The sequence below is a fragment of the Amphiprion ocellaris genome, chromosome 14, assembly GCF_022539595.1.
Source record: "Amphiprion ocellaris isolate individual 3 ecotype Okinawa chromosome 14, ASM2253959v1, whole genome shotgun sequence".
In the NCBI taxonomy this organism is placed as follows: Eukaryota; Metazoa; Chordata; class Actinopteri; family Pomacentridae; genus Amphiprion; species Amphiprion ocellaris.
The window spans coordinates 20,647,979-20,661,914 of NC_072779.1; the positions used below are offsets into that span (position 1 = coordinate 20,647,979).

Genomic DNA, 13,936 nt, shown 5'->3' on the forward strand with positions numbered 1-13,936 from the left:
TCCACAACTGTAATTTTATTTCAGGACTCGGTTATTAAATGTCAAAACAATCCATGTGACTCTAAAAACTCAACAGCTTTACAAACTTTACAAAGATTAAACTCTCCACAAGGATCCAAAATAAGTTGGACTTCTACATGAGAGCTTTAATTATTCTTCATCTACTTCCTGAAAAGTTTGGTCAATAAAAAAGACAAAAACTAATATTTTCAGCTGAACTAAAGACAGACTTTGTGATTTTTCTGCTCACATGTGTTGTTATGAACTTCCTCTTTCAAATAAATAGCCGCCTAACCCCCTGGAAACCAGCATTTGTCCTGTTTTTGTGTTGCTCCTCTGCAACCCTAGACAGCTGGGTCCTAATGTTTTTTGAGCAACACACCATACTATGACGTTTTTACAATGATGGTTCTACTATAGAACCAGTTTGACACGTTCAGGTGTTCTTTGTGTGAAAACTCAGAGATTTCAGGTATCAGAAGGTGGTTTTCAACTTTCTTTGTTAACTTTCTGCTTCAACTTTAAATTAAATTTCCTTCACTAACCCAGCCCTCTGGACTTCCAGTAAGCTGTGTTCCTATTGGCTGTCCAGGTGGCTGCTAGGTGTTATCAGGAACACCTGAGCAGCTCAGTGTCTTCCTGCTTTATTTAGCTGCATTCAAACATTTCCTCTGCTTCTCTTCCCACTGAACCGGGTTTGGCTCCATTGCTTTAGTTTGTTTTTTAGGCGTTGGCTTGCAACTTCCAGCAGTAAAATCGTCTTTAATGTGTTTCTTGGTGTGTTTTAGGGCTTTGTACTGGATAGTTGTCTTGGTAGATGTGGTTCTTTAGCCACAGTTAGCACATGGTGCTAATGTGTGCAGTGATTAGTGGATTTGATACAGCTGAGTTGTGTCTGTATCTTGGCTGTAGTGAGTCTTTAGAGGTTTTTGGTCAGACACATTCTGTATTCTTGCTTCTGAACCAGCGTTGGTTGTCCAGAAGGTAAGAGTTCCTGTCCTGATTCTCTGTTCTCAGAGGTTCTCTGGTAGGCTGCAGGAGACTTTAGCGTTTGGGTTGTGCTAGTTTGGTTTTTGTATGGTTTCATTTGGACGACTATCTTGAGGCCCATCCATGTGGTTTAGTGAGGTTTTCTGCAACAGTTCTACAAAGCAACCTGCAGCAGAAGAGACTTTGAAAGTTTTTAGGAAGTTCTGGAGACCAGACTTTAGAGCAGCAGAAACATTTGTCAGCAGTCTGAGCAGGAGAAGGTGAGCTTCAGAGTAGAAATGAGATGGAAACCTTCTTGACCCGTGTGGTGAGGTCCTGTACCAAGAGTTTGAGCAGGTTGTGAAGAGTCTGTAGTTCTTTGGTCTGAAAGTACAAGAAGAGTCGACTCATTAAAGGAGAAAACAGGAGATATTGTTGGTTCTTCTGTCACTCTGCAGTTTCCTTAGACTGAATATCAAGTTTATATTTTAAATGATTTACCATGTGAGCCCAAGACTTCAATAAACTCCCTCCATCCCCTGGACACAATATATTTTATTACCATGTTAAATCTTTTTTTTTTTTTTATGTTTTTGAGTTTTAATCATAGTTTTAGCATAGTTTTTTTTCTCTTTGATTGTTTAGATTTGTCATCTGTGTGAAAGGTGCTGAACAAATAAAGTTGAATTGATAAACTGAATAATTGACTAACTCATGATTGTGATAACAGAAGTATTTTCGTTGTGATTTAAGGGTTTGTTTCTTTTTTAAGATTGGGGTTAAAATCTTGACAGAAAAAAAGATTAAAGAAATGCACTACATTTCAAAAAGCAATTAAATCAAAGAAAAATATTTAATACAATAAAACTTTTAAAAAGAAAATTAAACAATAAATACAATTAAATTATATTAAACACAAAATATTTAATTAGATAAACAGAAGATACAAAACATGTAATTATGAAATTAAACAAAAATTTTTAAACAATATTAAACATTAAAGATGCAATATTTCAGATTATTAAACATTTAAAAAATACAATTAAACAAGAAGAATATTAAACATTTAAAAAAATACAAAACATTTAATTAAATTATTAAACCTCTAAAAAGACAAAACATTAATTTAAAAAATAAATGTTTAATTAGAAAATTAAATCTTAAAGACAAAACTTTAAATAGAAATTAAACAGAAAATACAATGAATCATTTAAAAATAAAATTAAACATTAAAAGGTGGTAAAACATTTAAAAAGAAAAACTTTAAAGATTTAATTGAAAAATGAACCATTGGGAATGAAAAGGAAAATTTTCAAACAAGCCGACAATTAAACATTAAAAAGACAAAACATTTGGAAATCAAATCAGTGAGGTGAGAAAAGAGCAAAAGTAAACATTTAAGAAGAATCAAACTAAAGACAAAACATTTGAAAAGACACCAGTTAAACTTTACAAGATCAAATTAAACAGAAGAGACAATAAAATGTTCAAAAAGAGCAAAAACAGATCAAGGTCTTAAAGTGTTTTCTAGTCTGAAATGAAAACATCAAGTTGTTTCTTCAAACATTTCCTCTTTCTATGTTCTTGGTTTGATTGTGGACAGATTTACTAAGAACTCATTTCAGAAAACTGCTTTCCAGATAAAGTCTACTAGTAGTTAAAGGCATTGATCAAACTAATGTTACCTTCTGATCTCCACAAACTTTACTGTTCAGTGAAGAGAATCAAAGTTTGTTGAGGATTTCTAAAAAACCCACAGGTGAACGTCTGAGAAGAACTCAGATGGATGGTCTAAATGTGAAATCAAGACTCATGGTCACAAGTTTTAAGGCTTCAAACTAACAGAGAAGTACAGAGAAACTTTTAAAACTTCAGTCCTCAGACTGTCGGAAGGTTCAAACTAACAGAGAACTACTGTGGGACTTAGAAAATATCAGCCCTCAGACTGTCTAAAGGTTCAAACTAACAGAGAACTACTGTGGGACTTAGAAAATTTCAGCCCTCAGACTGTCTGAAAGCTCAGGTCCTGGGGACTCGGGAGGTCTGGAGGCTTTGGAAAGTCTTGGAACTAAGGGTTCAACCCTCCAGCACAAAGGCTGAAGTCCAACCCCCTGAGAAAAACGGTCGAGTTGAGACTCAAATTTAAAAAATAAAACGAAAATGGCAAAAAATAGATGATAAATGCGCAAAAAAAAGAAGAATTAGTATCTGAGCAGATAGCTCAGGGGATAAGAAGACAGACTACCAAGTGGAAGGTCGCAGGTTCAAGACCCACCACTGGCCTTTTCTTTGTTTGTCTTTGTCAGGATTTTGAGAAAATTTAAGAAGTGTCTGGTCTTGAACCAGCGACCTGCAGCTCCATAGGCAAATCCTTAACTCACTGAGCTACAGATCAGATAAAAAGAAATAATTTCGTCGTCCCTTTGGCATCGTAGTTCCAGAAGTGACCACATGGGCAGAGCCAAGGCGGAGTCTGGGTGGAGTCAGGGCGGAGAGTAGGCGGGGAGGTGGGTGGTGGCCTCCCCCCTCTACTCCCCCACCTCCCACCACCACCCACCACACCTTCCCCCGCCCGACAAGTTCTTCGAGTCTCCACGAGTTCTTCCAGTCTCCACGGGTTTCCCCGAGTTTCTGGAGTTTCCACCAGGTCTGAGGCAGAACAACTTGTCATGAAGAGGTGCTGAAGTCGGCCAGGATGGACTGACTTTTTACAGCGACTAGAAGGAAGATGACTAGAAGAGCAGGTCTTTAACCACCATCCATAAAATCCATGGAATCGCTCCAGAGAAATGAAGGAAGGTCAACTTTTATCAACCTCCATCCAGATGTTCAACTTGTTATCTTTACTTTGACATTTTTAGCACCACAAACCTTTAGTATCACACTTTATCATTTATTAGGACTTTTACGGAATCCACCAGCAGATTTAGTTTTTGTTGACAAACTTTATTCTTGTCATCATGGGACTGCAGTATTTAAAACTGTTCCTTCTATTTGACCTCATGTTTATTAGTTTTAGTGGAGAAAGTTATTTTAGTTGTCGATTAGTCTCTTAAAAACCAAATAATAAATTGGATTAGTCAAGAGGTTTAAATTTCTTACTTTGTCATATTTTAAACATGACAAAAAAAATATAAAAATAAAGCATCGTGAGACAATTTGACCTGTAATTGGCGTTATATAAATAAAATTGAATTAAAATTGTATCTATCTTGTAGTGTTGGAGTAATTCAGCCATATATGTTGGAAAACACATTTTCTTTGTCCATTAATCTGTTGATTGTTTTCTCCACTAATTTATTTCTTCTTTTGGTTTATAAAATGTCAAACCCGAATATATTCAGTTTACTGTCATAAAAACCAAAAAGATTTACATTCATGATGCAAGAATCAGGCGGTTTTTCACTTTTTATCTTAGTTTAGTCAGAAAGATAGTTGATAATGTGTGAATTGTTGCAACTTGTGAGCCGGAAAAGGTTTTAATCTTTGGAGCCGAGTGTCAAAAAACATTTAGAAACCAATATCCACGAAACACTCAAAGATTTGAACATCATTAAAGGGAAATCCAACTTTTGCATGACAATGTCTAATGAAAGGACATTTATTTCCAACGTAAATGTGTGATATCCATCCTCTGGAGCTTTCTCTTCACATCGTCTTCCACCTGGACTGGTTTGGTCAGGAGCATGTGCAACAAACATTTGAAAAACTGCACTTTAACATCAATTAATGACACTGAAGTTTAATCTCTACATAAATGAGACTGAGTCTGGATGTGCTGCTCTGTCATTAACTCCTAAGTTTAGGGAAAGTTCAAACAAAAGAGGATAATTCAGAGAAGACTTGAGCATGAGCTTATTTTGAACAAACATCTCAGACTTTCTGAGCTTCAGCACCTCTAGCAAGATATTTTAACAAGCAACTCAAGAGATCCAGAAGTTGGAGAGAGTTAGCTTTAGCTGAGCCAAAGAACATGTGGGACGCTAACCTAGCAAACATTTCAGACTTTTCTCTGTGAATTCTGAGAAATAATTTCCTATTTAATGACAGAGCTACACATCTTAACTCAGTCTCACTAAAACAGACTCTAATTCAGTGTCATCCATCCATATTAAAGTGCAGTTACCCAAAATGTTTGTTGCATGAGCTCCAACAAAACCTGTCCAGGTAGAAGGCCACTTTGACAAACAGGAAGTGGAAGATTCCAAGCAGATTTATAGAAGAGGGAACCAGACTGTACTAAGTGTGCTCGAGTATAGAGGGGTGTTTTGGGGGGTTTTAAAGCTGATAATGATTATTAGTGAAACATTTGGAGTAGATATTCATTTGCAGTAAATGAAAGTATTTAAAATCTTGGAGTTAAACTTAGAAGAACACAAACTCTAACAGAAAACTTTGTTGATACGTTTTTGTTTTGTTTACAGATGTTAAGTTAAAGGAGTTTTATTCGTGATGCATAACCAATCAAATCACTCCAGAAGACAGAGCGACCACAGGTAGATAAAGATTCAGAGCCAAAGTAGCACCATTTTTAAATTGATTTATTACCATAAATCAGTAAAAAATAAAATACTGATAATCAGTAAATCAGTCAGCCCACAATTACTACAATTCTACAATGTATGTCTCTTTCCTTTGACTTGTTATTTGTACAATATACGATGTATATTATGGTGTTTTTTCATACCAAAGGCTCTACTATGATGTTTTCTAAGAGACATACGATGCTACTCTGGTTGTTCTGGCCCTGGGCCACTGCTCTCCTCCTCTGTTGTTTTCTGGATTGTACTCAGCTGCATGCCTTCGTCCACCCGGCCTCCGTTGACTCGTCCCGCCTGCCGTCTCTGGAGCTGAAGTTGGATTGGAACAGACCAAAGTACAGTCCAATCACGATGCCAGCTGCCTCTCAAAAGGCTCCTTCATCTGGCAGGTGGCGGCACTTCTTCTGAGGGGAAGCTGAGCTGGCCCTGCAGAACTTTGGAGATGTGTTCCAGTGGTTGGTGGATGTGTGGGGAGATAGAGAGGGACCTTTGAATTGTTCAGAAAGGAAAACAGGGAACCCATTGGTAGTTTTAGTTTAGGGTGCTACTGTGGTGTGTTTTTGGGTTTTAAGAGGTGAACAGGAAGAGTTGTTTTTCGTATTGATTATCTTTTACTTTGTTCATGGTTGGAATGTCCATCAATGTCAACGTGAAGTTCACTTTTAGTTCTGTTTATTTATTTTTAATTTACTAACACCCATTTGCTTTTAACCCCCTCATATGTTGTGTTGTTGTAAACTTAGTCTTTCAAATAAATACTCATCTAACCCTCTGGAAACCAGTGTTTGGACTGTTTTTGTGTTGCTCCTCACTTACTTCAGACAGCAGGGACATAACAACGTTTTGTGGACTAAAGGCTTTTCTATGACATTTTCTGAGCGACATGCTATACTATGACGTTTTTAGACCAAAGGCTATACTATGACATTTTAAGAGCGACATACTATACTATGATGTTTTTTGGACGACATGCTATACTGTGACATTTTAAGAGCGACATGCTAAACTATGACAATTTTAGAGCGACATGCTATACTATGACGTTTTCTGAGCGACATGCTATACTGTGATGTTTGTTGGACGACATGCTATACTATGAGGTTTTAAGAGCAACATGCTAAACTATGACAATTTTAGAGTGACATGCTCTACTATGACGTTTGTTGGGCCAAAGGCTATACTATGATGTTTGTTGGGCCAAAGGCTATACTATGACGTTTTTTGGACCAAAGGCTATACTGTGACGTTTGTTGGACGACATGCTATAAAATGACGTTTTAGAGCGACATGCTATACTATGACATTTTTAGACCAAAGGCTATACTGTGAAGTTTTTAGAGCGACATGGGACACTATGACGTTTTAAGAGCGACATGCTATACTATGATGTTTTTTGGATGACATGCTATACTGTGAAGATTTAAGAGCGACATGCTAAACTATGACAATTTTAGAGCGACATGCTATACTATGACGTTTTCTGAGCGACATGCTATACTATGACATTTTTAGAGTGACATGCTATACTATGACGTTTGTTGGACGACATGCTATACTATTACGTTTTTAGAGCGACATGCTATACTATGACGTTTTTAGAGGGACATGCTATACTATGACGTTTTTAGAGCGACATGCTATACTATGACGTTTTTAGAGCAACATGCTATACTATGACATTTTTAGAGCGACATGCAATACTATGACGTTTTTAGAGCGACATGCTATACTATGACATTTTTAGACCAAAGACTATACTGTGACGTTTGTTGGACGACATGCTATACTATGACGTTTTTAGAGCAACATGTTATACTATGACGTTTTTAGAGTGACATGCAATACTATGACGTTTTTAGAGCGACATGCTATACTATGACGTTTTTAGACCAAAGGCTATACTGTGACGTTTTTAGAGCGACATGCGATACTATGACGTTTTAAGAGCAACATGCTATACTATGACGTTTTTTGGACGACATGCTATACTATGACGTTTTTAGAGCAACATGTTATACTATGACGTTTTTAGAGCATCATGCCATACTATGACGTTTTTAGAGCGACATGCTATACTATGACGTTTTTAGAGCAACATGTTATACTATGACGTTTTTAGAGTGACATGCAATACTATGACATTTTTAGACCAAAGGCTATACTGTGACGTTTTTAGAGCGACATGCGATACTATGACGTTTTAAGAGCAACATGCTATACTATGATGTTTTTTGGACGACATGCTATACTATGACGTTTTAAGAGCGACATGCTAAACTATGACAATTTTAGAGCGACATGCTATACTATGACGTTTTTAGAGCAAAGGCTATTCGATGGTGTTTTTTGGACGACATGCTATACTATGACATTTTAAGAGCAACATGCTATACTATGAGGTTTGTTGGACCAAAGGCTATACGATGACTTGTTTGAGCGACATGCTATACTATGATGTCTTTTGGACGACATCCTATACTATGGACATTTTCTGGACCAAAGGCTATACTATGACGTTTTTTGAGCGACATGCTATACTATGACGTTTTCTGAGCAACATGCTATAGTATGACATTTTTAGACCAAAGGCTACACTGTGACATTTTTTGAGTGACATGCTATACTATGACGTTTTTTGAGCGACATGCTATACTATGACATTTTTAGACCAAAGGCTATACTGTGACATTTTTAGAGCGACATGCGATACTATGACGTTTTAAGAGCAACATGCTATACTATGATGTTTTTTGGACGACATGCTATACTATGACGTTTTAAGAGCGACATGCTAAACTATGACAATTTTAGAGCGACATGCTATACTATGACGTTTTTAGAGCAAAGGCTATTCGATGGTGTTTTTTGGACGACATGCTATACTATGACGTTTTAAGAGCAACATGCTATACTATGACGTTTGTTGGACCAAAGGCTATACGATGACTTGTTTGAGCGACATGCTATATTATGATGTCTTTTGGACGACATCCTATACTATGGACATTTTCTGGACCAAAGGCTATACTATGACGTTTTTTGAGCGACATGCTATACTATGACGTTTTCTGAGCAACATGCTATAGTATGACATTTTTAGACCAAAGGCTACACTGTGACATTTTTTGAGTGACATGCTATACTATGACGTTTTTTGAACGACATGCTATACTGTGATGTTTGTTGGACGACATGCTATACTATGAGGTTTTAAGAGCAACATGCTAAACTATGACAATTTTAGAGTGACATGCTCTACTATGACGTTTGTTGGGCCAAAGGCTATACTATGATGTTTTTTGGACCAAAGGCTATACTGTGACGTTTGTTGGACGACATGCTATAAAATGACGTTTTAGAGCGACATGCTATACTATGACATTTTTAGACCAAAGGCTATACTGTGAAGTTTTTAGAGCGACATGGGACACTATGACGTTTTAAGAGCGACATGCTATACTATGACAATTTTAGAGCGACATGCTATACTATGACGTTTTCTGAGCGACATGCTATAGTATGACATTTTTAGACCAAAGGCTACACTGTGACATTTTTTGAGTGGCATGCTATACTAAGACGTTTTTTGAACGACATGCTATACTATGACGTTTGTTGGGCCAAAGGCTATACTGTGACGTTTTTAGAGCGACATGCTATACTATGACATTTTTAGAGCGACATGCTATACTATGATGTTTGTTGGACGACATGCTATACTATTACGTTTTTAGAGCGACATGCTATACTATGACGTTTTTAGAGGGACATGCTATACTATGACATTTTTAGAGCGACATGCAATACTATGACGTTTTTAGAGCGACATGCTATACTATGACGTTTTTAGAGCAACATGCTATACTATGATGTTTTTAGAGCATCATGCCATACTATGACGTTTTTAGAGCGACATGCTATACTATGACGTTTTTAGAGCATCATGCCATACTATGACGTTTTTAGAGCGACATGCTATACTATGACGTTTTTAGAGCAACATGTTATACTATGACGTTTTTAGAGTGACATGCAATACTATGACGTTTTTAGAGCGACATGCTATACTATGACGTTTTAAGAGCAACATGCTATACTATGATGTTTTTTGGACGACATGCTATACTATGACGTTTTAAGAGCGACATGCTAAAGTATGACAATTTTAGAGCGACATGCTATACTATGACGTTTTTAGAGCAAAGGCTATTCGATGGTGTTTTTTGGACGACATGCTATACTATGACATTTTAAGAGCATCATGCTATACTATGACATTTGTTGGACCAAAGGCTATACGATGACTTTTTTGAGCGACATGCTATACTATGACGTTTTTTGGGCGACATGCTATACTATGACGTTTTAAGAGCAACATGCTATACTATGACGTTTGTTGGACCAAAGGCTATACGATGACTTGTTTGAGCGACATGCTATACTATGATGTCTTTTGGATGACATCCTATACTATGGACATTTTCTGGATCAAAGGCTATACTATGACGTTTTTTGAGCGACATGCTATACTATGGATGGTTGTTGGATGACATGCTATAATATGGACATTTTCTGGACCAAAGGCTATACTATGACGTTTTTTGAGCGACATGCTATACTATGGACATTTTCTGGACCAAAGGCCATACTATGACGTTTGTTGGGTGACATGCTATACTATGACGTTTGTTGGGCAACATGCTATAATATAGGCTTTTTTAATTGACATATTACTATGATGTGTTTTTTTGTTTGTTTGTTTTTTAGCAACATATAATAATTTGAACAGTTTTAAAAATTACTATACTTTTACTTGTGCAATGAAATATTATTCTTTTTAGGCAAAGGCCATGTTTGATTACATATAGGCTATTAAATAAATGTTTATTAAAAACTAAAAAGTATTTTAAAAAAATAAACAACTTAGGCATTTACTGAGTCACTAAAATAGTGTAGAGTGTACGGCCACATCAGCATTATTATAAGCATCCTCTGGTAAAGTCACAGCCATATACTGTAGGAAATCTAGCTGATCTCATCATGATGTCTCTTACCATATGGACTTCAGGAGATGATTAGATGATGATAAACTGTGACCTGCTGGTTGGGTTCTCTCTGTTCTCATATTTCCTCCATGTTTGTCTCCTGATGCTGCCTTACTTCAGCCAGTCCATGAGCAACAGAAAACACAGTTTGCCTTGTATCCATTGCCAGGGGTTCCACTCTTCCCACTCCAGTCTGTACATTTGCAAACGTTTTTGCTTCTTTAGACGTGGTGGAGTTTCAGGTGTAGACATTTTTAAACGTGCGGGTTCAGCAGCGTCTTTAACCAGGCAACCAGAGACAGGACCGGACACACAGAGACGTCTGAAGTCTGTCCACTGGACCTGGCATCGGGTCCTCGCTACATGGGTCCTACGAAGATGAAATTGGCTGCCCTTAATATTTCCTGTGTTTTATTTTATTCATTATGCAGTTTTGATGAGCGTGTGACAGACGTGTACGGGGCATTTATGAAAATACGGAACAATTTGCGTCCCGTATTGACTCAATACGGGACGCAACAATTAATTGTCAAATAAAGGACGTTTCCGTATTTTAAGGGACGGGTGGTAACCCTATTGCTAACCCTACTCTAATCACAGGTTGCTAATCCACGCTAATGTTAGCTTTTTCTCAGGAGTAGAAGCTAGATACTTAGCTGGCTGTTACTGCTGACCAAGAGGACAAACTTACTGATGAAAAAAAGTAAAGAAAAAAGGTAAAAAGAGTTTGTCTTATCCTGATAATATGCATAACAGGGCTGCATGAGGTAGACTGAGACATTCAATCAAGGCTGACAATGTTATGAAAATATTAAAAATAGAAGAGAGGACATAGCTTTGCTCTACCCATTCTTCTGGACAACTGTTTGATGATGTTAATTCCAGCGTATCATGTGATTCACTGTTTTCTTCTTCTTCTACCAGCTAAAAAGTTTATACTAACAGGGTTGTGTGCATGTTGTGGGACACATTATCCATGCATAATAATAATTATTTAAAATATTATGTTGATTACAAAAAATCCAAAAATGACAAGAGACATCAATGAAAAAAAAATACCAAAAAAGGATATTTAAATTTCATTTTTTCTGTTTTATTTGAGATTCAATTTGGTCATCAGGGGGGTGGGACAAGAGAAAAATGGCATTTTAGGGGAACTCCAGATTTATTTGGTATTTAGAAAAATATTTTCAAACATTCTTTTCCCCTAGTTTTTTTTTTTTTTTTTTTTTTTAATAAATTTGGTCTCAGGACAAATGAATTTACCCAACTGCATGCTTTAGTATTTTGCACATAGATTATTTGAAATTTGATGGATGGGATGGAAAATTCTGGAATGACCCATATATCTAGTTGGCAAGATATTCACAGATTCGGACTTAGGTAAAGTTGGCAAGATATTCACAGATTCGGACTTCCTCTTGCCAACTTTACCTAAGTCCGAATCTGTGAATATCTTGCCAACTTTACCTAACTCATATATCTCCTGACACTGAAGCAGACTGTTTAGAATAGAAGTTATACAGCAATGGTGTAATCAACCATCTTTGCGGTGTTTAGAGATAAAAATTGAAAGATGCATTATGGTCACGTGAGACTTTCATTAATTTGCTGAAAAGGTGCCCAATGTGGGACCTCTACATTTACGTTATTATGCGTTACAAGGCCTGTATCTTCCACACACATCTTCCTATATTGATGTAAACCCATTTTAAATCAAAGCTGAGAGTTGGTAATTTGGTGCAATATGTGTTAGTTTTATTAGAAATTGCTGAGACGTTGAATTACGAATCTTCAGGAGAAATTTTGTTCTCTGGAAAGTGACAGTCAAGTAAAGTACAATAAACTAAATACTGAAAAGTGAAGATACTACAAAGACACAGTGGCAGGACAAATGTGCACATAAATATATCACAATTCTGAGGGTAAGATTTGCTTTTCTTATTTATAAATCCGTTTCTCCAAAAGTCTGCTCTGTGACGTAAATGCAGTTCAGACAGACGTGAGTAATCGATCCCAGCTCTGAGGCAGGGCAGAGCAATGTTTTCATGCCTGCTGACGACTTGCGCTAGTCACTCTGCCATGGCGTCCGTAATGTCGCTGATTAAGGAGGGGACATCGTAGCATCTTGTTTCAGTTCGCTTTGGTGATAAGTGTCCAGTGCGTTTTGCTACTCCTGGTTTGAATTTAATTACGTTCACCTCCGAACCGGCCATGACCGTGGAGCAGAATGTCCTCCAGCAGCATTCTCAGAAGGTAAGCTTACAGAAGATAACTTGGTGGCTAGCTAACTTTAGCATAACTGCATAGCTACATAGTTTTAAGGCTCAAAAAAGTCACAGCGTCGGCTAACCAGCTCCGCGGTTTGTTGGATTAACCTTGACCAGTTGTTTAATAGAGTTGTGGGTCATCTGCCCGCAACGAACCGTTTGTAAATCCAAAGTAATTGTGTTTAAGCTAGGCCTAACGTTATCCTAGCTTAAAACGTTATCCAATATTTTGCTAGCTGTTTGCTAGCTGACGTTAGCTAACGGTTCTACGTAAAGTTGAGTTAAACAGTAGCGTCGTTTGCCCAATTTGGTTAATAAAATCTAGCAATTTCTACGTATTTATACGATACTCTTCTTGGGAACGTTAGCATCCCGAGCTGTGTCGTCAACTGAAATAAACAAGGCCAAGTGACAGGGACAGATTTCACATTAGCGCGTCGTCAACTTCGTAGTAAGTAAAGCTTGCGTTTCTACGGGGTTTGTAGCTGAAGACTGATCATAGTCTAGGTCAGCGATAAGTATAATGTTTAGTTTGAAGAAGTAGTTACTCCGTTTTTGTGTGAGCAAATGTTTCCCCGGTTGCTCATCACATATCCGATAGCTTTGTTTACAAAGCATGGCCAGCGGCGAAGGTGGAAACACACCCGAACCGTGACGCTTGGCGGGGATTGAGTAGTCAGATAGTAAGCCAAGCGGGTGACGGATCATAAGCGAGAAGGCAGATGATTATGTTACATTTGACAACACTCCCGTTTAACGAAAGTGCGTGAAGACTCGACTCCACTGCTAAGGCTCGTAGTTGTGGGATTTACTCTATGGCCACCATACCCAGCATTGCATAGCTCTGGTTAGTTATGTAACTACATGACTGATGTTGCACAAACGTAGGTTAGATGTTTGCTCCGCTTGTCCACATAAAAAGACATCATATTTTTGCATAAGGGTTATATAATCACGGTGATGGTTTACTACACTGCATGCAGTTCGGTACTTCTGTTCTGCCCTGAGTTAAACTAAATCTAAAGAATAATTTTCCTAAAAATATGACCACGAAGTGTGAGGCAAATGATAGACTAATGACAGAAGTGTGGTGCATAGGTACAAATACATA

The 13,936-nt window shown here is 37.4% G+C and overlaps 1 protein-coding gene and 1 long non-coding RNA gene across 5 annotated transcripts in view; one reads left to right on the forward strand and one right to left on the reverse strand.

Moving 5' to 3' along the window:
* LOC129350476 (uncharacterized) lies at positions 1–10,896 on the reverse strand. The gene is made up of 2 exons (XR_008603887.1): positions 10,565–10,896; positions 1–1,353 (listed from the first exon to the last, which is right to left on the reverse strand). It is a non-coding gene; the product is annotated as an uncharacterized LOC129350476 (long non-coding RNA).
* Positions 10,897–12,582: 1,686 nt separating this feature from the next.
* usp25 (ubiquitin specific peptidase 25) overlaps positions 12,583–13,936 on the forward strand; it is a 30,561-nt gene continuing 29,207 nt past the window's right edge. For 2 of the 4 annotated variants that reach the window (XM_023281522.3, XM_023281523.3), the window contains exon 1: positions 12,583–12,811. In XM_023281522.3, the coding sequence (XP_023137290.1) occupies positions 12,770–12,811 (42 nt within the window). In that variant the 5' untranslated portion in view covers positions 12,583–12,769. The remainder of the gene's footprint in view (positions 12,812–13,936) is intronic. The other 2 variants (XM_023281524.3, XM_023281525.3) reach the window with 1 other exon arrangement.